Below are 27388 nucleotides of genomic sequence, written 5' to 3'. Positions count from 1 at the left end.
TCCAAAACCAATGTATATAAATAAAACATGTATACCACCTAACATTCTGAAATTAAAAAATTGACTTTGGTATCTTACTTGATAAAAATGTTCTAAAAAAATTTTATGATTTGTGCTTTTTTTGTTGCCAAACTCTTTGACTCCGGGCTTTTCCTGCCCACTCATACAGACTAACCGCTTGTACCTGGCAGAGACCCCACACCTACTATTTTCCTATCAGAGAGTGTAGACTTGCTTCAAATTTCAGCCTTTCTATTTTCTGGCCAGTTGATCCAGGGAGAGTTATTGTTTAACCTTTCCCAGCCACAGTTGCCTTAGATGTGAGTGATGGGGTAAAGATGCCTGGCAGGAACCGAGGTGAAGATGTGAAGAGTGTATAGCAAGGTGCTTAGACTATGAATAGTTCATTTGTTTCAATACCCCAGAGAGTCAAGACAGAGCCAATTTCATCTCCATGCACTAGAATGGGCCCAGGTGTGGTGCAGTGGGTATTTAATAGTTATGTCCTTTCTCTGCTGCTCAGTCCAAGCCTTTCACTATCTTCAGGCCTGGTCCAGGGAACTGTTCCTGGCCACTCTTCTAAATTTCCCTCCTGTCTAGCATCAATCATGGCATGTGATTACCCTTTTTTACCCACTAAACTCTGTGCTTCATGGCAACAGTCAAGCCTCATTCATTGCCATAGAACCTGGCAAAATCTCCAGCATACAGTGGCCATCAACACATTACTGCTTTTTCAGTTAAGTACCTTTTTATTGTAAAGCGAGATGTAGAGAGTCACTCATGATAAGTGCAAAACCTAGTGAACCATTATGGAGTAAACATCCTGTAGCCACATCCAGGTCAAAAATGGAACAGTATACAGAAGCCCCCTCCTGGGCCCCGTGCCAATTGCAAGCACTCCCCTCCTGCCAACAGTTTCCGCCGTCCTGGCTTACACAGTCTTTACTTCACTACAGTTTTATCACTGAAATTTGTATTACTAGAAACTATAGTTCAGTTTTGCCCATTAAAAAACTAATTTCTGTATCTTAAGTCTTTTTAAGTCCACAGAATACCCCTTCATCATTTGCTTTTCCTTATAATTTATCTGTTGAAGATAAATTTAACCAATAGAGGACATTTGACCAGTAGAGCCTTCCAGTCTGCATTATTTGCATTCTCATGTGCCATTCAAAATGTTACTCTGAACCAGTATTTCCGGCAAACAGGCAATTGGATCCAGGCTCATCTTTTTAATTTTTTGCCCCAATAGAATCAGCTATTTCTTTAAGAAACCCTGACATCTTTTAGTGCAAATGATAATTTTAAGACTACAGTGTGAATAATAAAAGCAAATACCTTGTACCTGTCATAGTTCTGTTTGCCACTCCGTGCCTCGTTCCCACCAGATCAGGGTCTGGTGCAGAATAGCTGCTGATACAAAATGCATGTGTTCTACGAATTCAGCAGTCAGTGCTTATTCCAAGTACAGTTGCTATCTATCTATTTATCCCTCCCTCCCTCCACGCACGTGTGTGTGACTGTGCTGGTCCAACAAAACACTTCCAAGTCGGTCAAATGTGCTGTTACTACCCCATTAACCCTGGTTTACATTTGTCATGTCATTAAATCCTCAAAAACACCTCTGAGGAGTTTATAATTATCCTCATTTTACAGATAAGGATATCAAGGCTTAGAGAGATGGATTCACTTGCCCAAAGTCACACAGACAATAAGGAATAGAGCTGAGCTGCAAACTCAGGTCTCAGAGATTCCAAAGCTTGTATGCCTTTCACTACTCCTTAACAAATATGTGTCCCTGAACTATAAGTTTATTCACATTAAAATTTGATCTTGACCAAAGTTTGTTGACGAGTAAGTGGTAGATGTGTCACTTTATGGAGCACAGTGTAGACACAGCCTTCTTCTGTCCTCAGCCCCACTCAAGAATCCTTTTATTCTTCTTTTGGTTTCCAGTGTGACATATATTTTGCTTGATAAAGCAGAGGCATGTTTTTAGTATTCTGGAATGAATCTGAAGGTGTATTTTTGCTCTCAGCTTCTGAGGCTCATTTTATTCATGTTTACAAATAGAAAAATAAGTAGATGATAGCCGATAATTCTTCAAGTAATTCAAGTCCCAATTCACATTTATAACCCAATTATGAGCTCACTTTGTGAGCTTAGCTAATAGGTATAAGAGTCGTTCTTATCCTTGTGTCTAAATACTTATAGCCTCATTGTCCCCTACATTTGTGACTGTTAAGAAACCTTTTGACAAGACTGTGCTTGATGGAAAGGTATATGGCCCTTTTAGAAGAAACAGACCATGTTAGAAATCTAATACCAAGCTCTCAGTTTCCAGGGCAGCCTGAATAGAAGGATAAGGGTGCTTGGTACCTAACGTTTCATGCAGTGTCAGGAGGAAGATGTTAGACTTTCCTGTTGGGAGCAGGAGAGCCCGCTCTTCCCTGTGCAGACACGAGCAGTCACTGCCTGCGGAAGAGGAGACAGGCACGTGGCTCCTGGGTCAGACGCAGGAATGGTTGTAGCACTGTTCTATGTCTTCATCTTTGGACGCTGGAGATGAGACACTATTGGGACAAATGCCATCTAATCCCCAATAGGAAAGAGTAGGGAAGGCCAAACTATGCTCGTACCTTTAATGAGTTTAGACGACTACAAGAGAAGTGCCTGGAGAGACTCTGCTGGGCTGTTCCCAGAAGCTAGTTTGGCTCTTGATGGCAAAATGGCCAAAAGACCTGGAAATTAAGAGATAAGGAGCCAAAGTGATTCCCAAATAACTATGGAGAGTCTTGGTGCAAATGAGTGACAATTTCTGAGATCTTTGTGAATATCCTACCCAATGCATGATTATTATATTTTACCCCTTTAAACCTTTAATTTATGGCTAAAAACATCACTTTTGCAGAGCTCCTCACTTCTATTCACTTCTATGACCAGCATAAACAACTTGAATAAAGAAAAGGGAAAAAGGTAGTACCTCCATCCCAGGTAGTCCTCCATCCCTCTCGGAGCCTTAGCAGGCGTCCACACCGAGACCAGCGTGATGCCATCGTGTGCCTCCCACTCCTGGGTTGCCATTTAAATCCCTTAGACTTCCACCCCTTGGTGATCTTGCTTACTTTCCTACATCCAAACCTCAAAATTTTCTCTCTAGGCTCTCTAGAATCCCGTTTCATGGAAATAAACAACCTTAAATTCTTAGATAGTGTGCTCACCTTCCAATTCAGGGTTTGAAGGTGAGACCGAGTTCTTTTGTATCATTCATGGCACTTCTAAAGCTCTTCCTTTCAGCATTGTCTAGAAAATCCAGGTCCCGTTTCTCTTTTCCTAACTGTGGATCATGCATCATGAACAGTTCTTTGCCAACGTCACCACTTCGGCCCTTTTGTCTGTCTGTTTCAAGAAACCTACAACATCCTGAAGGTGAATGTTTTGCTTGAGTATTCCTCTAACCTGGTACTCTTTCATCTCAAACAGGCCTTTATTAATATGCATCTTTATATTATCACAGTATTTTTAGAGTTAACATTATATCACTTTTCAATTTCACATAAAATTTAAGGACCTTGCATCATATAAGCTCCTCTATTCATTGTTCTCTTTGTTCTATTGCCCTTTACATCCATATACATTCTATGCCTCACCCTACACTCTTACAATCATTGCATTTGACAGTGATGATCATTTAGAAAAAATAAGAAAGTTAAGATAGTCTTTTACATTAACCTGATAATTACCATTCCCAGTGCTCCTCCTACTTTTTGCGGATCTGTTTTTCATTTTGATATAATTTCCTTTCTACCTTTCCTTTCTACAAAGGATTTCCTTTGTCATTCCATTGTCTTGTGACTTCACTCGCATTGGTCTTCTCCCATACATAATGTGTCTTTTTCTCTGGGTAATGTGTCTTTTCCTCTGGATAATTATATTAAGAGGATAATATAATTAGGTGTCGTGTTCTTTGGGTTTATTCACCTTGGAGCTTGCTGATCCTATTCAATCTTTAAGATGATGTTTTGCACCAAATTTGGAAAATTTTCCACCATCATTTTTTTCAATTAATTATTTAATGCCTCATTCACTTTCTGTTGCCTTTGATCCTTTGGAGATTCTCCTTTCTCTTTTCTTCCTTTCTAAATCCATCTCTTAAATTTATATATTGTATTTTCCACCCTACATTTTACATTTCTGTATAATTTCCATGTCTGTGCTGAGATTTCCTAAATTTCATTCATTATGACAATCCGTTTTTAAGCATATTTAAAATAGCTGTTACTGTCTGCCATTTTCAATATCTGTGTTATTTCAGAGTCTATGTCTCTTAAATTATCTTACTCTGGAGGTTAGGGCACATTCTCTTGTTTCCTTGTGTCTAATACTTTATGTCATATACCGGGCATTGTGGATAATGCTTAGTAGAAACTCTGGATTCTGTAATTGCCAAGATTGTTGATTGTTGTTAAATTACTGAGTGATAACGTTGCTTTTGTTGAGGTTTAGTTTTATACTTTATAAGGGTATATGTTTGTGTGGACCTACCCTTAGTCCTGAGCCAGTCCTTTAATACTGGCACAGAGTCTGTACTTTTTTTGTTTGTTTTTGAGACAGATTCTCACTCTGTTTCCCTGGCCTGGAGTGTAGTGGTATCATCATAGCTCACTGTGTCCTCAAACTCCTGGGCTCAAGAGATCCTCCTGCCTCAGCCTTCTGAGTAACTGGGACTACAGGTGCACAACACCATGCCTGGCTAAGTTTAAAGTCCATGGAAATGTACACAGTCTTTACTCTTAGGTGTATCTCTTTTGGCATTTCCTTGGACAAGTCTATATGTTCGCTTAGTCCTTCTTAACTTGTCGGCATTCCAAAACTTGTCGTCTTTGCAATACTCAGTGGCTAAAACCCCTGCTCGGTTTTATTCATCTATCCTGACACAGTTTTCACTGGTTTCCTGAAGTTTCCCCAAGATGTGCATAGTCCAGAGGGCAGTCAAGGATTTGAGGGATTTTAGGGGAGTTTATATTTAGGTTTCGGGATCCCTTCCTGCATCTCCATCCTTTCTGGTGTTAACCCTCTCCATTTCTAACAACTCTGGCATTGCTGAATTATATCTTCTAACACCTCAAGTTTAAAGAATGTGTCTGCCCCTCTCCCCTTCCTTCTTCACTTTTTAGAAATTCTTATTTTTAATAGCTTCATTGAAGTATGATTTACACATCATAACATTTACCCACGGCAATTGTACATACAGTTCAATGGTTTTTAGTACATTTATAGAGTTGTCTAACCATCACATAATCCAGTTTCAGAACATTTTTCATTACCCCCCAAAATGTCTGTGCCTATTTGCAGTTAATTGCCACTTCAATCCCATGCTCTAGGTGCCACATACATGCTTTCTGTCTCTAAAAATTGCCTTATGTGGACATTTCACATAAACGAAGTCATACAATATGCAGGCTTTGTGGCCTAGGGTCTTTCACTTAGCGTAACGTGTTTGCTACAAGTGATGCAACAACATCCATGTTGTTGTGTGAATCAATTGTTTATTTCTTCTTATTGTTAAATAGCTTTCCATACATGGCTATAACAACAGTTTTTTTGATCCATTCACTCTCTAAAGGATGTCTTTTGTGTTCGTTTGTTCTTTCTGGAAGCTTTTCTTTTCGATGTTATTCAGATGATAAACAGCTAGACTGGTACTGTACTGGTACTTGTAAGTCTAGGGATGAGTATTTGGGAACCACAATGTAGAAGCCAAGAATATGCCATTTGGATAATTCATAAAAATGAAGAAGCATTTATTGAACCCTTATTTTTGTTAGATACTGTTAAATATTAAAGAAGTGAATAAGATACGATATTCCAGTTTAGTGGGGGAAATGAAGCCATGAAAAAATACATGTAAGAAAGTATGAAAAGTGCTATGATAAAAGGCTTTTCTGCCCCTCTTTCCCCCATGAAGGTAAAGTCAGTTCTGTACTGGAGAGGGGGTTATAGAAAGTCTATATCCACCCAACAATAAAAAAAAAAAAAAGAAAGTCTATATCCAGAATATGAATCTTGAGTATGGTCTTGAAAGATGAATAGGTAATTCAATGACTAGTCAGTGGAAATGACTTGCCTGCCTATGTGACACTTTGTGGTTTTTTCTTCTGGCCTGCAGACAAGCTCACAGATAGCCTTATCCTGTATGTTTGTGCCATCGGGACTTGTATGGTAGCAAACTATTTCTGTGCATTTCTGTTGAGATCAACAAAGGAAGAAATATAGCAAAGACTTGATGGATACCCAGTCCTGCCCAGCTATGTAAATCTTCTCAACAAGACGCGAACATAATGGGAATAACATAGGCTTTGGAGGATGGTAGACATATTCCAACACCTTAGGTAAATTACTTAATCTTTTGGAGCCTTAATTTTTGTATTTATAAAATGCAGTTAAGATTAGCTTCAAAAATGTTTAGCTTACATCTAGCATACGTAACGCAAGAGTTTAGGGATTGGCACACAATAGCCTCTCCAAAAATGCTACTTTTGCTTTTTTTCCTCCCATGTAAGATGCTAGTGGCTAACTTTGTTATTCTTGCACCTCTGGCTACAAGGAGTTAGTGCAATTACAAGGTTTGTCTTTTAGGGTGGTGCCTGTAGCTCTAAGGAGTAGGGCGCTGGCCCCATATGCCGGAGGTGGCGGGTTCAAACCCAGCCCCGGCCAAAAACTGCAAAAATAAATAAATAAAAACCAAAGAAGGTTTGTCTTTTGACTCCCATTTCTGTTGCCTCAAGAAAGCTACCATAGTCTAAGTAACCAAGGAAAGCAGTAGCTGCTTCACAATGAGGCCACGCTTCCTTCTAAATATGCACTGATCGTCCCGGTGATGGAGGAGGTTCATTATTTAGAGGCATAATTAAAGGGCACTTCCTTTAAATTAATGAGCAGTAAGTGCAGCAATATTTGCATGTTTAGACATTAAGGACGGAAACAAATGACTCACAGCAGATTGGGAGTAAGCAGGGATAGTAGGGTAAATTAATCTCACTGCTGGACCTCCAGGGTTACTGCTTTTCAAGACTTCTCCAAAGGAGTGGCTTTCCCTGGGAAGTCAGCTCCACTGTCTTCTCCCGTTTCATGGGATGAAGGACCCTCTCAGCGCCTTCCCTCAGGAGCAAGCTGATCTTTGCTTTCAAATATGCTGAAACATGATTTCTGATGAGCTGAACTTGGAATCTTTTTCTGGATGGACATCCATGCCTCGTTCTAAATGCTTAGGTTTTAAACACTAGGGATATGGGTGTATTCTTGTCATTTGTATATTTACCAAGGTTGTAAATTTCCCCGTGTTAAAAACGGTGCCTTTTACCCAGTGGAAGTCCATATGTTTTGAGGCCATAACCAAGGTTCTTGTTCTTCTCAGGTGAGAGATGGGGAAAGTACCTGGCTAGGTCTGTTTTTCCTCCCTAACCTGGATGCTATGGCTAAGCTACAAGATTTTTGTTAGAACTTTTAAAAAGTATCTAGCATAAAGTCAGAACTGAAGTAATGCTGGTTTCAAGCCTCCCTCTCACTGCGTGAGGACATCCATGGCTGGTGGATGCTCGCATCCTGTTCGCTAAATAAGGGGGTTAGCATTAGAGAACTGGTCATTTTACAGTGGGATTTGACTGTCCCATTTTTTGTCTTTACATAGTGTGGAGGTGACAGAGAAAACTGTAAAGAAAGCAAACATTTGGCTTCCATGGCAAGGAGGAGTCTCCCTCCCCTCCCACCAACACTAACCCAGAGTAGTGGAGAGACGGGAGCACCACACAGCCAGGGCCAGGCCCGGATTCCTGCGTCTTCTGTCGGGACCACTTCACAGAGTTTTAAGTGACTTCATTCATTATTGAATAGGTTACTTGATTTCCTAAGCATTTTAATTATGTCAACATTATTTCCTTTTTTTAAATAGTAAAATAACATTCCTTTTACTGTTGACATGATTTCCTTCTTTTTAACACTGATTTTAAATATGTATTAGGGACTATCTACTGAAAACATGCATTCAGTGCCTCTGAACAGACACGTACAGGCTAAAACACAGTAATGATTTTGCAGCAGCACAAGGAATTGCCGAGCAGGTGCTTCTCAGGGAAGGAGAGACCAGACAGGAGGCAGGTGTGCCAGCAGAGGAGCAAGGCCTAGAATAACTAGAATCTTTGATTTGTTGAGATTTAATAGTCATATAAAGCCTCAGACTCCAGGTCAGGATGCTGAAGCAAGAGAAGTCAGCGATATTGCAGGAGGGGAGGGAAAGGCATCCTTGTTGCTCTGTATTCACTGAGAGTTTGGCAAATAAAAGAAAGTTCTTTGGATAATAACGGAAATCCAAGAAAACCCTGACAAATCAGCTTTCAAAGCAAATGGCTCAGGATGTACTGATAAATATGCTATGGAAACGCTCTGTGGGGTGTGGAGACTGCCGACAGTGAGACACAAATGGAATCATCTAATTATCAGCTTGTAATATTGCTCAGAGTGCAACCCCCTCCACCAACATTTGGAAACCCCCGTCTGCGGGTTGTGAAGCGTCCCTTCTTCATTCCATTTGGGTCTCTTGGTGACTTCCTTCTTTTAGTCATGGTTTGGCCTCCAAATTCTGCGGAAGTCTCTTTCTCGCCAGTAATCACAGCAGTCACTATTTGTTACCTGCCCATTATAGATCTGAAGCTTTACCTGTGCTACAGGACTGAGCTACAGCACAGAGTTAGTGCATTTGGGAAGTGATTTTGGGAGGAAGGAAAGATGAAGCGGAGGGAGGAAATCAGGGCAGGAGGATGAGCCAGTCGGGGGAAGGGGACATTGTTGATGTCTTCACTGTGTGCAGTGCGGGTTTCTTTACACTGAGGCCCCTGAGAAAGTGAGAGTGCTGCCCAGAAATGCTCCTCACCTCCAGGACTGACTGCTTTTATACTATTGGCTCATGAGCCATTTCCTTCAAAAGCTGATTTCTCAAGGTTTTCTTGGATTTCCATTATTATCCAAAGAACTTTCTTTTATTTTCCAAACTCTCGGTGAATACAGAGCAACAGGGATGCCTTTCCCTCCCCTCCTGTAAAATCACTGACTTCTCCTGCTTCAGCATCCTGACCTGGAGTCTGAGGCTTTACGACTATTAAATCTCAACAAATCAAAGATGTTAATTATTGTGTCTTTCTCCCTCTGCTGGCACACCTGCCTCCTGTCTGGTCTCTCCTTCCCTGTGAAGCACCTGCTCGCAAGGATGACAACATTGCTGTACTTCTGAACTGTGCTCACTGGAGCCAGCAGGCTCCCGCTGCCCAGGAGGCGGCCCTGACAGGCAGCAGGAAGGCTCAGTGGGGCACAGGTGCACTGCACAGGGGACTGGTGGCCGAGGTAGGTTCCTGGGCTTCAGGGACAGGGCAGGTATTGTTCAGGGAATCTAATTCTCATGTCACTTTGCCAACTTTAAGCTTCCAGGTGAGGCTCTGTCAAGAGAAAGAGAATTTTCTAGGTTTGGCCAGCATTTACAGAACCACAGAGGACTTGGGAGTTTCCTTTTTCACGTCTCGCGGCAGGTGAGGAGACCCAGCATCTAAGGCTGGGAGAAGAACATGGCTTAGAAAAAAGGAAAGGCCAAACTCTGGTTCTGGCAAATTCTAATCCCAAGGATTTGTGAGGAAACAGGCTTAGGGACAAGCCAGGAGCAAGCAGCAAGTGGGACAGCAGTGCCTCTTTCTCACTCTGCCTGGGGCCCCGGCTCTGGGGGGGGGTGGTGGCTCTCCTGTGGCCAAGGTGTACAGAGCAGCTACGTGTCTGCTTGGAAACCCTGGCCCCAGGTCACCTCAGTAAGGTGTGGTGAGCTGAGAGGAGGCTTGATTTATGAGCCAGAGGCAGCTCTGGGCTCCCCAAGGTTCATGAGTGATGTGTTAGTTTCCCACTGTTGCAATAACAGTTACCACAAACTTTGTGGCTTTGTACAACACAGATTCATTCTCCTGCAGTTTTGGGGGCACGTTTCTATTTTTATTTATTTATTTTTGGAGCTTTATTGTTTAATCATAGTTGTGTGCATTAGTGCAATTAAGGGGTACAAAGTGCTGGCTTCATATATAATCTGAAATATTCTCATCAAACTGTTCAATGTAGCCTTCATGGCATTTTCTTAGTTAGTGTATGTAGACATTTGTATTCTGCCTTTAGTAAGTTTCGCCTGTACCCATTCTAAGATGCACCGTAGGTGTGGCCCCACCCATTGCCCTCCCCCAAGGAATGGAGGCACTTTTGAAGTGCTTTTTCCTGGACTGAGATTGAGTCGTTAGCAGGGCCGCCTGCCTTTTGGTGGCTGAATCGAAGGACCTGTCTCCTTCCCTTCTCTGGTTTGCAGAGGCTGCTGTGTCCCTGGCTGGCAGTCTCACACCACTCTGACTCCTGCTTACATCTTCACAGTCTCCTCTAGCACCACCTTCCTGCCTCGCCACTTATGAGGACACTTTCATTACATTAGGCTTCTAAGTATTATCCATAATAACATTTCTATCTCAAGATCCTTCATGTGGTCACATATTACAAACCCTTTTTGCCAGATAAGGCAGCACATTCACAGATTTCTGGGGTTAGGAGGTGGCCATCTTTGGGAGTCATTATTCTATCTGTCTGCCACAGAGGCTGACAGGGCACCCTGAGGTGCCCAGGCAAGGTGGCATGCCAGAGAGGTAGTAAGGCAGCCCATAGCTGGGACCTGAGGCATGATAAGGCTACAGTAAAAGGGCTTCAAACGGGAGCAACACGGCTCAGGCGATGGGCTGGAGCACTGGGTGCCGGCACGCTGGCAGCCTCTCTCAAGGGAAGCAGAACAAATGGGCTAAGTATATCAGCAGCCACCTTTCCAGAAGCAGACAATCCAGCCGCTGTATAGTTCTGACCCAAGAGGACCTAGAATGTCCCATGTGGGTCTGAGAACCCTTCTCTGCCAACACCATGAAGCCATGGCAACCACCTCTCCCTGAATGTTTAGAAGCTCTCTTGGAGATGGAAAGAGGCAAGGGGAGGGACTCTGGGAAAGGGGCTTGTCAGGGAGCACACTCACACTCACACACTCACACACATTAGAGAAATTAAGAATTTGCATTTTCTTTTCACATCCATGGGAGAGTCACTGTATTCGTGACCCTCCCCACATACATGATTTACCCAGAACAGCCTTTCAAAATGATATCTTGGAAAAAGTCATTAAATATTCTGCCTGAATATTTGTTCTGGACATTCTCTCCCCTCTGTTTGGGACATCTGTTCTTATAGGAAAGTAAGTCTTACAGGCAGGGCTGCTGAGCAAGGTAGTGTTACTGCATTGGAAGAAACAAAGCCAAAGTATCCAAGAGGCTAGTCTTTAACAGCAGAATTAGAGTGCTGACAATGCCCAATTATTTTGCTCATTAGGGTGACCGGTCTGAACTGCACTCACTATTCTCCAATTAACTCCTTGGCACTTGGCTATAATAATGATTGAGCTAGCCTATTTGACTCTCCATGTGGCTGAACGAGCAGAAACAAGTAAACCGACTCTACATCATTCTAACACTCTTTCCTCACCAAGAATAAAAGATTTCTTCACTTTTAGTTTCTTCCAGGAGCTTTAGAATTCCATGCAAGTAGTGCGGATTTGACAGGCAAAGCCTCTTGCCTAAAACAAATGTGCTCACATCCTGGCCCTGGGAACTTGGGCCTGTGACTCGCTCTCTCCTGTGTGTTAGAGGAAGGAATACCACCCACCATCAGCACCAGGGACCCTGTGGGTACAGGGATCCAAGAAGCCCCCCCACATAGGGAGTCCAGCATTCTCCATGGAGAATGGGACACATATACAAAAGACAGGTGTGTCTCTTTAAAGAAAAACCAGACTTCTCAAACAGACATGTTATCATGTGGTTATCTTAAATCAAAATAATAGCTTTTTTTTTAAACAGTAGTCTCAAACTGGTGACCAGAGGGTAAAAGTGGACTGTGGAATATTTTTTTCGCTTAATGATACATCTTTTTTAAATGAGAAAATATTAAACATTGGGATATTTTACATGGAAATCTGATTTCCAGCTTCTGAAAAATTGGAAGTACAGCACTGGGCATGGATTCTTGTATGGTCTAGAGCTGTGTGGTGGCTGAAGCTTTATTTTTTAAATTTATTTTAATGTTTTTTGCAGCTAAATCTTTAATTCGTTCAGCAGGTATCAGGCTTCAGCCAGCCAGGTAGCTTCACTCATTCTTGCTGCTTCTTCCCACCCAGAATTAGTAACACTTGGGATTCTTTATTTTTCTTCATTTTTATTTTTTTGGAGACAGAGACAGAGTCTCAAGCTGTTGCCCTGGGTAGAGTGCCGTGGCGTCACAGCTCATAGCAACCTCAAACTTTTGGGCTTAAGTGATTCTTTTGCCTCAGCCTCCCAAGTAACTGGGACTACATGCTCCCACCACAACGCCTGGCTATTTTTTTGTTGCAGTTGTCATTGTGGTTTAGCTGGCCAAAGCCAGGTTCGAACCTGACAGCTTGGGATTCTTGCAGGAGAATGGTCCCCAGGGTGTATAAACTGGGTATATATAAAAGTGGCACGACCCTGAGCTTCCCCAGGTAGAGCTGTGCCTTTCTTCTCTCTATCCCTGGTACCTACTACAAGTTCTGGCACAAATACTGGCCAACTGAATGAACTTGACTTTAATATCTTGCACTCATTACACTTTTTCAGAGATGCATTTTTTCCTCATATCAGTTGGGGGCACATACTCATCAATTGGGGTTGTTACTCAAGCTCTGTCCTCCCAGAAGTGGAGCATAGTGTGAAACATCAGCAAGTTCCTCTCCAAGCACCAACAGGTCCAATGGGAAGATAGAATTTGTGGACATTGAATCAACCATGTCTAGAGGATGTTAAAGCCAGGAGGAGCAGCAAATTAGTAAACTTTCCTCTGTGTTGGCAGCTGGGCACTCTCCCCTGCTCTCATCTGGGTTTGCACATAATTCACCGCAGGCTCAAGGGATTTGTAGTAGTGGATCGTAAGTCAAAATCCCATTAAAAGGATGTTCTCCTCATCGTTGTGAGCATGTTAGTGAAATGCACTGGATTGTCAGAGGTGTCTCCTGGAGCCACCTGGTAATGGATTTACCTGGCTGACCATCTACCTTGGCCAAGGTCTGCTGAAGTGTAGGACAGAGGGGCTGGGCTGACAAAAGCACACAGTGTCTCTGGAAGGGCTATGTGGGAACTATCCTGCACAGAGTTCCAAACTGCACTCTGGAAGGGCTATGTGGGAACTATCCTGCACTTCCCAACTGGTTTCAATGCTATGAGGACAGCCTGTGTGTCTAGGGCTGGGTTTCCCAGACTGGCTGGGAGGCAGAAGCAGGGAGATCCTCACTGTAATGTAGGCCCTGTTGTCGGTCCCATTGATGACCTGGCCTGAGACAGGTTATTCGCTTAATCTTGATAAATTTGATGATGTCCTACTAGCATTCTTCACATTTGCCTGTCCCCCAAATTATCAACTATATTGAATGGATGCTTTGATCATTGCCCATTCCTTTGGGGATAAAACCCATACCTCCATACTGTGATGTAAAAAGTCACGTGGACTCAATTTTTACCTGTTCCTCCACACTTGGGCCCTAGAACCTGCCAAAGTCTCCTTGTTCTACCCCATGACTATGCCCCACCACACTGGAAGCTACTCCTTGGCCTCCTGCTTGCTGCTCTGACAGCGTGGCCACCTGCTCCCGCACTGAGGCTCACTCTATATCCCACCCAGATGTTCCTCTCACTAGGGGCCTGCCCAGGCTTTTATCCCTAGGTCCATGACAGTTACCCCATATGGGCTCTCATAGACCTCCCAACCTGGCCCCCTGACTTCTGCTCTAATACATATTACGTGAGATTGTAAACTGTTTATCTGTTTTTTTTGGGACCCATTATCATGGAACCTTCTAGAGAACAGAGACTCCTGTTTGACCTGGGTATCCAGCACAGAGCCTGGTGAAGAGTTTGTACCCAGAATAAAGTGCCTCATCAGGCATTAGAATAGATATTATGCTCCTGGAATTCTCAAAGCAGGGGAAGAGTTTAAATACACATGTATAAGCAATATATTGGCATGACTGGAGTTCTTTCTGGCCTTGGCCAGAAAGTCCTGTAAGTTACAGATCCACTGCTGGTAAATGTAGTAAGATCTTAAATAGGTATCAAGATCAAAGGTGAACAACATTTGAGATTTAGAGAGTTAAAAATGGCAAAGCTTAAGAATTTTTAAATGCTTGATCAAATGAATCAAAAGATCAGTTAATCACCAGGAGGTTTTTAAAGATCTCTGGATTTTTCCTCTCTCTTCTCTCCCTTCCTCCTCCTTTCCTCCACTTCCTCTCTCCCTTCTTTTGGTCTCAGCATCCACTCACTATTACACAATGCTTATTAGGCACCACCTCTGTGTTCAGACCGGTAACAGACGTAGCAGAGCTGGAGAGGAGCAAGACACTGTCCTGCCCTGCAGGAGCTCAGCACAAAGTGAGCAGACAGGCGGGCATACGGGTAAGGGCAGTACCGTAAGAGCTGGGATGGAGTTCTGCATGGATCTGGGGAGCAGAGGGGAGAGGTACACCCCCCAGAGGGGGTGATCCAGGATGCCTTCCCAAGGAGGGGACTCTATCATGTGTGTGCATTCTTGGCATCAAGTGATTTACACCCAAGAAACTTCTGGTAAGGTTCTGTCTGCACAGGGAGGTGAGTGAGGAGAAAGAGGGGTATGTGGGCCGGTCTGTACCTACCACTGGGCTGCTAGTACCAGTATTGTCAAGGCTTCCCACACCCTGCTCACTACGGTTCTCTTCAGAGGAAGGGCAAATGTCCAGGTGAGCTTGGGCTTTGATTATCAATACGGTCTCTTTAAAATTTAACATGAATGTAAAGGAACACCCTGGACTAAATCTCCCCCCCACCATTCATACTTTGAAATACTGATACCAATATTGGAAATAGGACTTTTAGGAGATAATTAAGGTAAATGAGGTCAAAAGGGTGAGGTACTAATTGATAGAGCTGGTTCCTTATGAGGAGGGGACTACACACCAGAGCTTACTCTCTGTCATGTGGGGAACGGTGAGAAGCCCCTCCACACACCAGGGAGAGATCTCTCACTTCCCTAGGAACTGAATTGCTGGCATCTTCATCTGGGACTTCCCAACATCCTTACCTGTGAGAGAATAAGCTACCCGGCCTGTGGAGTTTTGTCATAGCAGCCCAAGCAGAGGTAAGACAGGGAGGAAGACACAGCTTGATCAGAGTGGAGATTTGAAAAATTTAAAGGGTTTGATCAAGACTATGGACATTTTGCATTTCAGTGATAATTCTGATCTCTAAAATTTTTAAAATAATTAAAATTTTAAAATGTAAACTTTTCCTTATGAAACATAGAACTATGTTTTTCAGATCTTCAAGATATGATGTTGGTATTTTAATGGGGATTGAATTAAGTCTGTAGATCACTTTGGGTAGTATAGACATTTTAACAATTTTGATTTTTTCCAGCCACGAGCATGGTATGTTTTCCATTCGTTAACATCTTCTGCTATTTCTTTTTTCACTATTTCATAGTTTTTCCTATAGAGATTCTTCACGTCCTTTGTTAAGTAAATTCTAAGGTATTTCATTTTTCTTTGAAGCTGCTGTGAAGGGCATCGTGTCTTTGATTTAACTTTCTGCTTGAGTGTGGCATATGTGAAGGCTACTGATTTGTGGGTATCGATTTTATATCCCGAGATGTTAGTGTATTTCTTGATCATTTCCAGGAGTTTCATGGCTGAGTCCCTGGGGTTTTCTAAATATAAAGATCATATTATCACCAAAGGGTGAAAGTTTGACCTCCTCTGTCTCCATTTGGATACCTTGATTTCCTTCTCTTGCTGATTGCATTGGCTAGGATTTGCAGTTTTATGTTGAATAGTAGTGGTGACAGTGGACATCGTTGTGTGGTTCTAGTATGGAACCAGAAAAAACTCAAAATAGCCAATCCAGTTCTATGAAATAAGAACAAGTCTGGAGGATTATGTTACCAGACATCAGGTTATATAAGTCTATAGTGATCAAAACAGCACTGTATTCTCATAAAAATAGAGACATAGATTTATGGAAAAAAAAAACAGAGACTCTAGGGATAAAGCCAGTCTCATATTACCATCTGACCTTTAATAAAGCAAACAAAAGCATACACTGGAAATAATCCCTATTAAATAAATGACACTGGGGGAACTAGTTAGCCACATGTAAAATGCTAAAACTGGACTCAAGCCTCTCACCGCTTATGAAAATTAGCTCATGATGGATAAAAAATTTCAAGCTAAGACATGAAACTACAACATGCTAGAAGAAAGAATGGGAGAAACTCTAAACAATATAGGTCTTGGGAAAGAATTTATGAAGAAGACCCCAGAAGCAACTGTGGCAACAACCAAAATCAACAAATGGGACCTGATTAAGTTAAAAACTTTCTGCACAGCTAAGGACGCATTCAGCAAAGCAAATAGACAACACTCAATGACAGAAGACATTTGCATGCTATGAAGCTGACAAAGGTCTAATAACTAGAATATAAGAAAAAAAAACTCTAGCAAATCCACATGAAAAAGAGCAAACAATTCCACTAATAATTGGTCAAGGGACATGAACAGAATCTTTCCTCATGAGGACAGACAAATGGCATGAAAAACGCTCACTATCTCTAATTATTAGAGAAATGAAAATCAAAACCACTTTGAGATATCACATAACCCCAATGACCATGGCCAACATTACAAAGCCCCAAAGCAATGGGGTGCTGGCATAGGTGTAGAGAGAAGAGAACATTTAAGCACTGTTGTTAGGACAGCAAACTTGTACAGACTTTATGGAAAGAAGAATGGAGATTCCTTAAAGAACTAAAAATAGACCTTCCAGTTGATCTTGCAATCCCATTACTAGGACTCTACCTAAAGGAAAAAAAGTCATTTTACCATAAGGACATGTGCACTTGAATGTTTATAGCAGTCCAATTTACAATTGCGCAGATGTGGAAGCAACCCAGGGGCCCCTCAACACAGGAATGGATTAACAAATTGTGGTATATGCATACCATGGAATACCATTCAGCTATAAAACTGATGGAGATTTTGTATCCTTTGTTACAACTGGGATGGATTTGGAGAATACTCTCCTAAGTAAAGTATCACGAGAATGGAAAAACAAACATCACATATGCTTAGTACTATTTTGAAAGTTGTAGTTTAACAGCACGTGCTCACATGAAAGACAGGCTCAGTTAAATCCAAAAAGGGGTGAAGGAGAAGAGGAGGGTAGGCAGGATCCTTCCGGAGGAATAATGAGTGGGTATATGACACACTTCCTGGGTGAAGGACACCACTACAACTTGGACTTTACCTAACACATGCAAACAATGTACCCTCATAGTAGTCAGAAAAAGATATACAAAAATAAATAAAAATGTAAACTTAAAAAATTTTTAATTAGCAAGTCCATCTAAAAAGGAGTATGTCAGAATAGAAAGGGCAGGTCCGAGCCACGGTTTGCTGTGTGACCTTGAGCAAGCTCTGGACATGGGTCTCTTGCCTTGTTTTCCCCACGGGGAGGGACCGGCAGAGATGAGGGAGTGGCCTCCCACGCGCAGCAGGCCTGGCACAGAGCAGGCATCCACAAATGCTAGTCGAGGAGATTAGCGTAGTTTGGAAGGTGTTCAGTGAATCCCAGCCCTTTCTAAACTTACCACGTCAGGAATAGATTTCAGAACTGCTGTATTCACTATACACTTTATCTATAGAACCAGAATTCCTTCTTTGCCTATTTTTAATTTCCAGCCCCATGACTTCATTTGCTGCCCCAGTGCTTCTCAATCCCATCTTAGAAAATGCCACAGGGTGTCTATAATTATCTCAACCAGGATAGCAATGTTCTTATTTTAAAATATCTCACAATATGGAATTTATTTTAATTTACTTAAATGTGTGCTATATATCTTAAAACATCCGATAAAAGCCATATGGTACGTTAGGACATAGTTGAGAGGGTGCTGAGAAATAAAATAAACAACGCCGAGGTTTCACAGTTCCTGCAAGATCCAGAATTCCTAACTCAGAGGAACATAACACTAATCCAGATGACATGTGTTTAGAATCCTGGGATCCGGCAGGATGAGATTTACTGGCAGTGGATCAGGCAGTTGCCTCTGGGCTCCCCCCAACATCTTTCACATCAGCATGGCATCCTGGCATCCTTCATCTTGTTATGTTGCCTGGAGTTTCACCATAGAGAAGTCCCTGGGGCTGCTGAATCTTTAAAGAGCACATAAATGTAGTTCTGTGGGGATGGAGATGGCAGCAATCGTCCCCATCTCAGTGGGAATTAGTTCCCCCCAGAATGTTTCCCAGGAGCACTTTGAGATCAGTCTCCTGGGGGCTGGGACCCAGGTGGCCTAGGGAGAGGACAGGGTAGAAATGATTGACAAGGAGGGAGAAGGGAAAGGGTTCTGACCAGTGCCCCGCCAGGTGAGGCAGGTAGTACCCACAGTGGACAGCAGAGAAAGGAAGGAGCCTGAGGGTCTCAGGAGCACTCAGCTCAGACTAAACAAGACAAGACACAGGGACCCCAGGCAGCAAGGGTCATGGAATGGACATCATTTCATCTGCTTCATTAAGCAGAGTCCAATCTCTCTGACTGCTCTGCTGGTCATCTCCCTCTTGATAATTGAAAATGCTTTCTAAAAATTAGCCCCTGGCCCCTTTGAGTCTAAGTGAAGGCCAACTCTAGGCTTGTTGTACAGACACCTCTTGGGGACACAACCACTCAGACAGGTGGGTGCTATCTCTACCATCTCAGTGACGCACAACACTCGGAAACAGACCCTTCAAAGCTTTGGATTCAAGCCAGACCCTTGCTTTGTCATTGGCAAGTATGACGCAGTGGCCCTTATGATTAAAAGTCATGAGGCTCTGGAGTGAGTCACAAATTTTTCCATTTCATAAAAGAGCACGCAGTTCTCACGGTGCTCCGTGTCCCTGCTCTTCCCCTCTCGCCACCCAGAGGATGTAGTGGAGCACTCACGACATAAAGACACGCAGACGATGACCCTAAACTGGGCCCGGGGCTCAGGTGGACTGGAGCCACTGCCCTGCGGTATCCCAGCTGGCAAAAGTCCTCCCCACCTCCCTCTGGCTTAAGGAGGCAGGCAGTGTCCATCCAAATTTTAAAATGCTGTGTGTTTCCCTGAGTTGACTTTTTCAAAAACCAGCAAGTGACTTAAACCTTGAGGGTTCTCCCCTCCGCTGTCACCACTGGATCCAGCTGATCATCCCTGCTAAGGCGAGAGTAGGGCAGGTGTGAGGGGCGCCATACCTGGTCCAGCTTCCAGTGGAACTCGGCCGGGCGGAAGGTGTCGGCCTGGTCGAAGTCCTTCCGCAAGAGGAAGACGAGGCGGCAGTTGTGCACGTACAGGGCGTAGTGATGCCGGTTCATCTCTGAAAAGCAAAATGAGGATTTGGGGAGTGACAGAATCCCTGTGTCAGTCGCCACCATTAGAGTCTTCCTGCTGCGTCCCTTAGCACAGCTCAGAGGACAAAGGAATGCGTCCACCACTCTCTGCATATCCCCTGGGTACCGATGATCGTTTTGGAACATACATGGTGGAGCTCCCTGAAATGGGGGAGGAAGACTCAGGAGAACTCACAGCAGAGCTGCTGCTGAGAAGCCACTGGGGCTTTAATACCAACATAACTTACATTCAGACACCACAGCAGAGCCAGGGTAAAAATTACGTAGGTTAACAAGCTCTTTATTTTTGGTTGCAAATGATTCTGAGAGGGTTGAAGGGGCTCTCTGTCCATTCACACCAGCCACTCTGGGTTCCTTTAATACAGTGGTTTCTCCTCAATTCTGGGCTTTTATTCATCAGACTTGACAGCAGTGACCACAGAGCATGTCTCCTGTCGCTCCCTAATCTATATTAAGAGAAGCTGCCTCACTTTTAGCTGCCAGGGAGAGGTGAGAGATTGATTTTCCAGCAACTGACATAGTTCTGTGATTCTCCAAAGCAATGAATAAATATCCCTCCCCATACAAAGACAATCAATGGGAACTTTGCTTCCCCTGATATGAAAACTTTCTTTTTTGCTTAGGGAATTTTATGTCATGGATCTCAGCCATGATGTCTGCAGCCACAAGACACTACCAATTGGCAGAGAGGAGCTATTTTTTTGAACTTAGACAACTCACATTTTACATGATAGTGCACTCAGAAACCTACCAGGAGGAACATGTCCCATAAATGTTGGGTGAATGAGCAGGTGACGATGTGTAGTGGGAAGAACATGGGTCCTAGATTCAGCAAGACCTTGGGTGGAGCTGTACCTTTGGGTGATATTGGGAGAGCCTCAGCTTCCTCAGCTGTATCATGATAGAGATTCTGGATTATTTATTATGCTATGAGGATAGAATACTGTGACTCCCAAACATCCTGTACATTTCTCACCTATGACGTTTGGGTGGGAGGAATCAACACAATTCCACTTTTAGGGTGGGCCCTGATTGATTCTGACCGACAGACTCATGCACATCCCTTGCCATAGGGACTGGCTCAGGACACATGTCCAAGGTCAGCAGTGTAGGCCATTTTCCAGGCCTCGGGGCTTCTGTCAGGAATTGGCAGGTGACTCAGGCCAGGCCAGTGATATGAGGGCTTTTTTGAGTGGTTCTGGAAAAGAACCCATTTCTATTTTAGCAGAAAGCAAATAGAAGAGACACTCTATTTCCTTCACAAATGGTTTTATACAATTGGGAAGCTTGGAGCTGTTGCAGCCTCATTTGCTAAAATAAAGTGGGTGCGGTATGGACACTGCTCTGAGAAGCCAAGGGACGGGGCTGGGCCTCAGCCATTCTACCTTAATGATAACTTGATGAGCCATCATATCCTTGGATGTTTTCAGTTATAAGAAATCCACATTCTCTTTACTATTCTGAGTTTTGGGTTATCTGGTTACCACGTTGATCTGCACTTCCCATTTGTCGTAGCTGAGACATCTTAATTGATACAGCAAAGGGATGTGGGGAAAGCATCTGCCCAGAACAGATGTTCAGGAACTGTTACTTTTTATAAGGACTATGGTGCTGCCTCATGATGAGGACAAAACAGCAAAGCAGAGTCAGATGCCATTTTCAGGAAAGCATCACCATTCTTGAGAACATAACCGAAGAATGGCAGGAAGTGGAGTGGTCAAGTGCCAAGTGTGGTGGGACTGGTGTCTAGGTGACCACTTGGCTTCTGAGTTGGCAACCTCCCGCCCCCGGCCAGGTCATGGGGATTTTACTATATATTTCTTGTCCCCCTACTCATTGTATAATTGATTTTCTGTAGTTTCTGTTGATGACCATTGGGAAAAACACACAGAAAAAATTTTGCAACTTGGCACCTGTGCTCAGTGTTTAGGGCGCCGGCCACAATGCACCCAAGCTGGCGGGTTCGAATCCAGCCCAGGCTTGCTAAACAACAATGACAACAACAACAAAAAAATAGCCAGGCATTGTGGTGGGCACCGATAGTCCCAGCTACTTGGGAGGCTGAGGTGAGAGAATCGCTTAAGCCTAAGAGTTGGAAGTTGCTGTGAACTGTGATGCCATGGCACTCTACCAAGGGTGACATAGACGCTGTCTAAAAAGAAAAAAAAAAAAAAAGAAGAAAGAAAAGAAAATGTTTTGTCTCTAGTTTTATTTGGAATCAGGAGAGGTTGGGGGTGACTAATTGGAATAAGAGGAATGAAAAAGCAGACCTCACTCTGCTAGAACATCTTCTGGCCTCGGCAATTTCTCCCTCCCTGTACCTTCATTTCTCTGGATTCCTGGTGTCAACAACATGACAGGGGACCAGCTTCTTTAATGCATTGATGATGTGATTTGCTTAGGAATCAACTTCATTTCCTTTCCCGTCCTTAGGTGTTCCTTGTTGAAATTTTCTTCCCTTCTCTTTGTTCATAATCTCTGGAAAATCCTAAAACCTCTGATCACTTTTAAATATTGGAATAGTCTTCAAGGGTTGGAATCAATCATCAGTCACTCTAATCTTAAAAGACATGCCGCTCCCCATCTAATCAGTTTTGACCCAACAATAGGGAAAGGATGAGGGTAACATCTTTCACTCTTGTTTCATATTCTCATCCCCCAACTTCCTCTTAACTCCAATCATGCTCAGAGGTAGACAAAGGCAGATGAGTGGAATAGAAGCATAAAATCTCTTTAAATAGCTGGAAGAATTTTCATTTTCTCATGCACGTAGGAAGTCCTCTGTGGTGGCAGGTGTTTACATATGGCTCCTTCAATGGTGTGTGAATCAAATTTTGGAGAGTCTCTGAAGAGGTCTCCACATTATTTCCCCCATTTCCCACACTCCCAGTAAGGATGGCCTTACTGTAAATCTTTATATAGGAATTGATACGGTAAGTGACACAGTCCCTGTCTGGATGGCTGGGACATGTGTGCCTGCCCCAATCCCACTGTTGTGGGCCCTTCCCTCTTCCTTCCTGGTGTGAAAGATGCTATTTCCGGTTGGCCTTTCATGAGTCCTCCTCAGCCCCTGCCCTCTCTTAGTAATCTGCTCCTGCTGCTGGGATCTCTGTTCTTGATGTGCAGCCCTCTGGGATGTAGCTTTGCACATTTTTGGATGTGTGTTTGGCTCACAAGAATGAGAATAATAATGCCCTGTTTCCCCCCCTTACCAATGAGGCAGCTTCAGACTTCAGACATCTTGAGCAAGAGTCAGACCTCGGTTTTCATGTACCCTAAACTCCTGGGGATATGAGCCCAACCTTCCCAGGATTCTCCTAGACTCTCTGCTCTGACGCCAGCCTGGAGCAGACTTAAGAGTGTCTGTAGCTCAGCCAACTGGCAACAGAGAGTAAGGTCCCCAGTCCTCTCTGCAGAAAGTAGCCTCCATCCTTCTGAGCAGTTTTCCAGGCAGCTCCGGAAGTGTGCCTTCCTGTCCTGGCAGTCAGGGAGACCATCCAAGCACTTCCTACCAAGCTCACATCTCTGCCTCTTTCACCTGGTGACTGCTGGAAAGCCTTGGGAGGAAGTGGCTAGCACTGTATGTGGCCACTTATCAGTCATTAAACTCAGAGATAGAAAGATGGCTGCATGACAGGAGGCTGCATGCTGGGGGTGGGGGGTCCCAGCAGCAGGAGCAGACGTGTGTGCAGGAGCGACTGCTGAGCCAGGGCAGGGGCTGAGGAGGGGTCATGAAAGGTGACTGGGGAGATCATTGCTTACACGGGGAATAAAGAGGTAAAGGTGGGGTCAGAGAGGGCACAAGGGCCCCATGGGGGACACGCTACTGTGTGTTCACCCAACCCTGTTTTCTTTGCTCCTAGACATGTGAATAAACTCACGTCACAGCCTCCCCCAGGGTGAGGGAGGGTAATGTGACTCAATTGCAGCAAATGGAATGTGATCAGGAGTGAAACATGACACCTTCTGTTCTGGGCAATAAAAGTCTTCTGTGTTCTAATCTATTCTAACTTTCTAGTCTGTGATTGAAAATGGAAGCAACAAATGATACAAGAATCCTGGGCCTCTGAATGTCTGGGCACAGTGAGCTTTCCCCTTCTTCAGGCCCACCTAAGGACAATGATGTGAAGGAAAACCAGGAGGGCAGAGGGTTAGCCATTTGGACATTTTTTCATTGCTGGTAGGGATGTGAGTGGCACTCTTCTCTTTCTCTCATTTTTTTTCTGTCTCACTCTCCTGCAATTAGCCTTTGCTGACTAATCAATTTTGTTACCCAACTGTCTATAAATTACTTCATGATGGACCCCATTCATAAATTTTACTTAGTGTACTGGACAGAGATTAGTACAATCTTCATGAAGGGCGATTTGATGAATTCATACCAATAGCTTTCTTAACACTTATATTCTATAAATCAGTAATTAAACTTCTGCTCAGCAAACAATCAGAAGCATCCATAACACTCCTAGCATTGTTTTGTTTGCGTTTAAGAAGAGACAATCTAAATATCTAACAAAAAACAGCCAGTTAAATGAAGTATGATAAATCCACATGGCACAGTTTTAAACTGCCATATAATTCATATTTGCTAAAAATACCCAATCACATGGAGAAATGATCTGGATCAAATATTATGCAAAGGAAACTGATAACATAATAGTATTGTAGGGAATTATAAAAATAGATTGAAAATTGTAAGGATGCTTTACATACACATGGAAGTAAAAATAACATTGTATGAAATGTACTAAATGTTGTCAGAAAATATGTCCCTATGTGTGAAAATTTTAGGTGATTTATGTATTCTCTTTTATGCTTTTTCTGTGATTTTCATGTTTTTGCTATAAACATAGGTTGCTTTAATTGCTTAAAAAATTGCTGATATAAAAAGCCCTAATCAAGCTTTCATCTATTCCTAATTTTTTTTTTAATTTAGGATGAGGTATTTATAGATTTTTTTTTTAAATCAGCAAAGTTAGAGAAAAATCTTCCCATCTTCTCTGTGCCAATATTGAGCTAATTTGTAAAGTGTTGTTTTGTACAAAGGCCAAAGCTGAACAGCCCTAGGTCCTGCCAATTTAGGGATGCTGAGTGCCTGTTTGGAGAGGGCTGGGGGACAGTGAGGCATGATTTCTAATGCAGAGGTTTCAACCATGGCTCCTCAACAGGGACCCCCTCGAGATTCTGATCTATTGAGCTGTGTCTAATCCTGTTTTTCTGTTACCCAGGCTAGAATGCTGGGGTATCAGCCCCGTTCATAGCAATCTCAAACTCCTGGGTTCAATCGATTCTCCTGCTTCAGCCTCTGGCCAATCCGTTTTTTTCTCAGTTACCAGCTGTATAATCCTGGGCCAGCCACTCGACTTTCACATTCCAATTCCTCCTCACCCAGCCAGGCACTGCATGGGCTTGGCACCAAACCCAGTCCTAAACCTCAGTGCCACCTCATGCAGGTCTACGGTCCGTCTTGCATGAAGACCCCAAGGAAAAACCTGTTGGTGCTGACCCCTATACAGACTTGCCATAGGATTAGGGGAAAGCCAGGCAACTCCGACTCAGTTTCCACATCCCCAAAATACATTAACACTTTCTGTAAATGTCAATTGGGACAGGGAATGTGGGGGGGGGGGTTCTTGCAGCATAATGAGGAATAAAACCAGAAGTAATAATGATAATGATAATAGCAAGGTCAAGAAAATTAATGGAGTACTGATTCTATCTCTGGTGCTGCTAATGGATTTCCCACTTTATCTCATGTTTGTTTGCCCCCCTTTACATATGGATAAACTGAGGCTCAGAGAGAGGAGTTAGCAACTCCTCAAAAGTCACACCTTCAGAAGTGGTCAAGCTGAGGTTGGAACCTTAGCTGTCACACTGCAGAGGCTGACCTGTCAGCCATTTTTCTATATTGTTTTTTTACTATATTATCCACTGTGGTGGTTATTTATTTGGGGCATCTTTTTAAAGTAGTATTTGAAATGGTAAATTGTGGGATTATAATTAAAAATGGTGTTGTAAAATTTGTGTGAGATCTCAGGGTATTCGGCATGCCTGTGTCCCTATGGGGGTAGTGACAAAAGCATAAGCTCTGGATCTCGGTGTATCTGTGCCAACATTCCAGTTACGTATGAAACTTACTAGTTGCATAACTACATGTGACAAATTACTTAACTTCTCAGGGATGCTTTTTTCTCCTTAGAGTGGGAACAACAATAATGCTTTTGTAAATTATTTGTGGAGATAGTAGAAACTGTTTAAGTTAGGGACAGCTAACAGAAACCACAAGTCCTCTGTGCCAGGCACTGATCTAAGCCCTTAATGTATATTAAGTCATTTCACCTTCACAAAAACTCTATGGTCATTTTACAGGCAAGGAAAGTGAGGAACAGAAAGGTTGGACAACTTTCCCCAGGTCCCACAGCTAATAAGCCATGCGGCACTTTTACCCAGCTATTTGTGAGCTGTTTTTGTGGTCTCAGCATGACAGAAATGCCTCACAAATGTTGGCTATCATTATTACACATGGCAATGATGTTCAAACTACTATTTTAAATTAGCAGGACCTTATTCAAAATAAAGCTTTAAGAAATATTATTATATGTAATATAGTAAAGGTGGATCCTCTTTTCTTGAAGTAGGGATGAATACTCCTTCCCAATCCCTACCTCACCTATAGCAGCCCAAAGGCATTTCTGGGAATGCTGGGGTTCTGGGGAACCCAGTCTGAAAACCACTAATTCCAGGTGTCACCTTCTTTGTGTGTGTCTCCACTTCCCTGTTTCATACCCCTGGTCTATGCCAACCCGGACAAATTCTCAGCCAGGACGCTAGAGACCAGAATACCTCCCCTAGGCTCCTCTCAGCCTCTGCTTTTGTCCCTGCTCGGCCAGCCCTGATACAGCAGGTGGCCACTTGGACGAGGGGCGGGAGGCTGGGCTACAGACTCACCTGTTTTGTCGGAGTTGCAGAGGATGGTTTCCTTCTCAGCTCTCATGCCCGGGCTGGGGCCATGTTTCATCCACATGGTGATAGTGAACTGGTCCGTGAGGTTCTTGGGCACAATTCCATCAGGGATCTTGGCACCCTGCCTGCCATCAAACTTGAAGATCATCTCACTGCTGTCCACCAGCAGTCCTGTGGTCCAGTTGGTGGCAGCACTGGGAGATGGCAAGAGGTCGATGATGCCAGAGGAGGCTCCTGCAGGGGGTGGGACAGAAAGGACAAAAGGTCATTCCTCACAACACAGGTGTTCTCACTTTCTGACGAACTACTCAGTGAACTTATTCACAGAGGTCTGTGCCGAGCCCTGAGCTAAGTGACTTGGGAAAGGAAGTGCCAAATGCCATGGCAGCCCCCAGGTTGCTTATGGTCAGCTTGGGAGGCATCAGTAACTTCTGCATGTGGCAGGAGAGGGTGCAAGAAACAACAGAGTTGGGAGGGCCCTTGGGTCTTTTATTAGCAAGGAGGGTCACTCGAGAAGGCCAGGGTTTGACTTGGACAGACAGACTAATTCATGCACCCATCCATTCATTGACCTGACAGCCATCTATTGTGCACAGATCATGTACCAAGACCCCCGCTAGGGTGTGGCCACATGAAGGTGAATCAGACACAGTCCCTAACCTGGGGAAGCTCAGAGCAAACAAGTTGCCATGGTCAGGGCCATGATGTGGGAATGTTCTAGATCCTGATCCCACAAGGAGGAGTGTGCACTCATCACTTTGTGTGCATCACACTTTTTTACAGCCATATGTCGAGGTCACATGGTACAGTGGTTGAGAACACAGGTCAGCAAAACTTGAACTTGACAC

The 27388-nt window shown here is 43.5% G+C and overlaps 1 protein-coding gene across 1 annotated transcript in view; it reads right to left on the bottom strand.

Annotated features, from left to right (window-relative positions):
• CLSTN2 (calsyntenin 2) overlaps positions 1 to 27388 on the bottom strand; it is a 658979-nt gene that overhangs the window by 73385 nt on the left and 558206 nt on the right. Inside the window, exons 7-8 of the mRNA XM_053600197.1 lie at positions 26526 to 26774; positions 19422 to 19543 (exon numbers count right to left, since the gene is read on the bottom strand). Of these exons, the coding sequence (XP_053456172.1) occupies positions 19422 to 19543; positions 26526 to 26774 (371 nt within the window). The remainder of the gene's footprint in view (positions 1 to 19421; positions 19544 to 26525; positions 26775 to 27388) is intronic.

Source organism: Nycticebus coucang, chromosome 8 (genome assembly GCF_027406575.1).
Source record: "Nycticebus coucang isolate mNycCou1 chromosome 8, mNycCou1.pri, whole genome shotgun sequence".
NCBI classification, from domain to species: domain Eukaryota; kingdom Metazoa; phylum Chordata; class Mammalia; order Primates; family Lorisidae; genus Nycticebus; species Nycticebus coucang.
The sequence above is the reverse complement of the archived record's forward strand: the minus strand, read 5'-3'. Positions and strand labels throughout refer to the sequence as shown.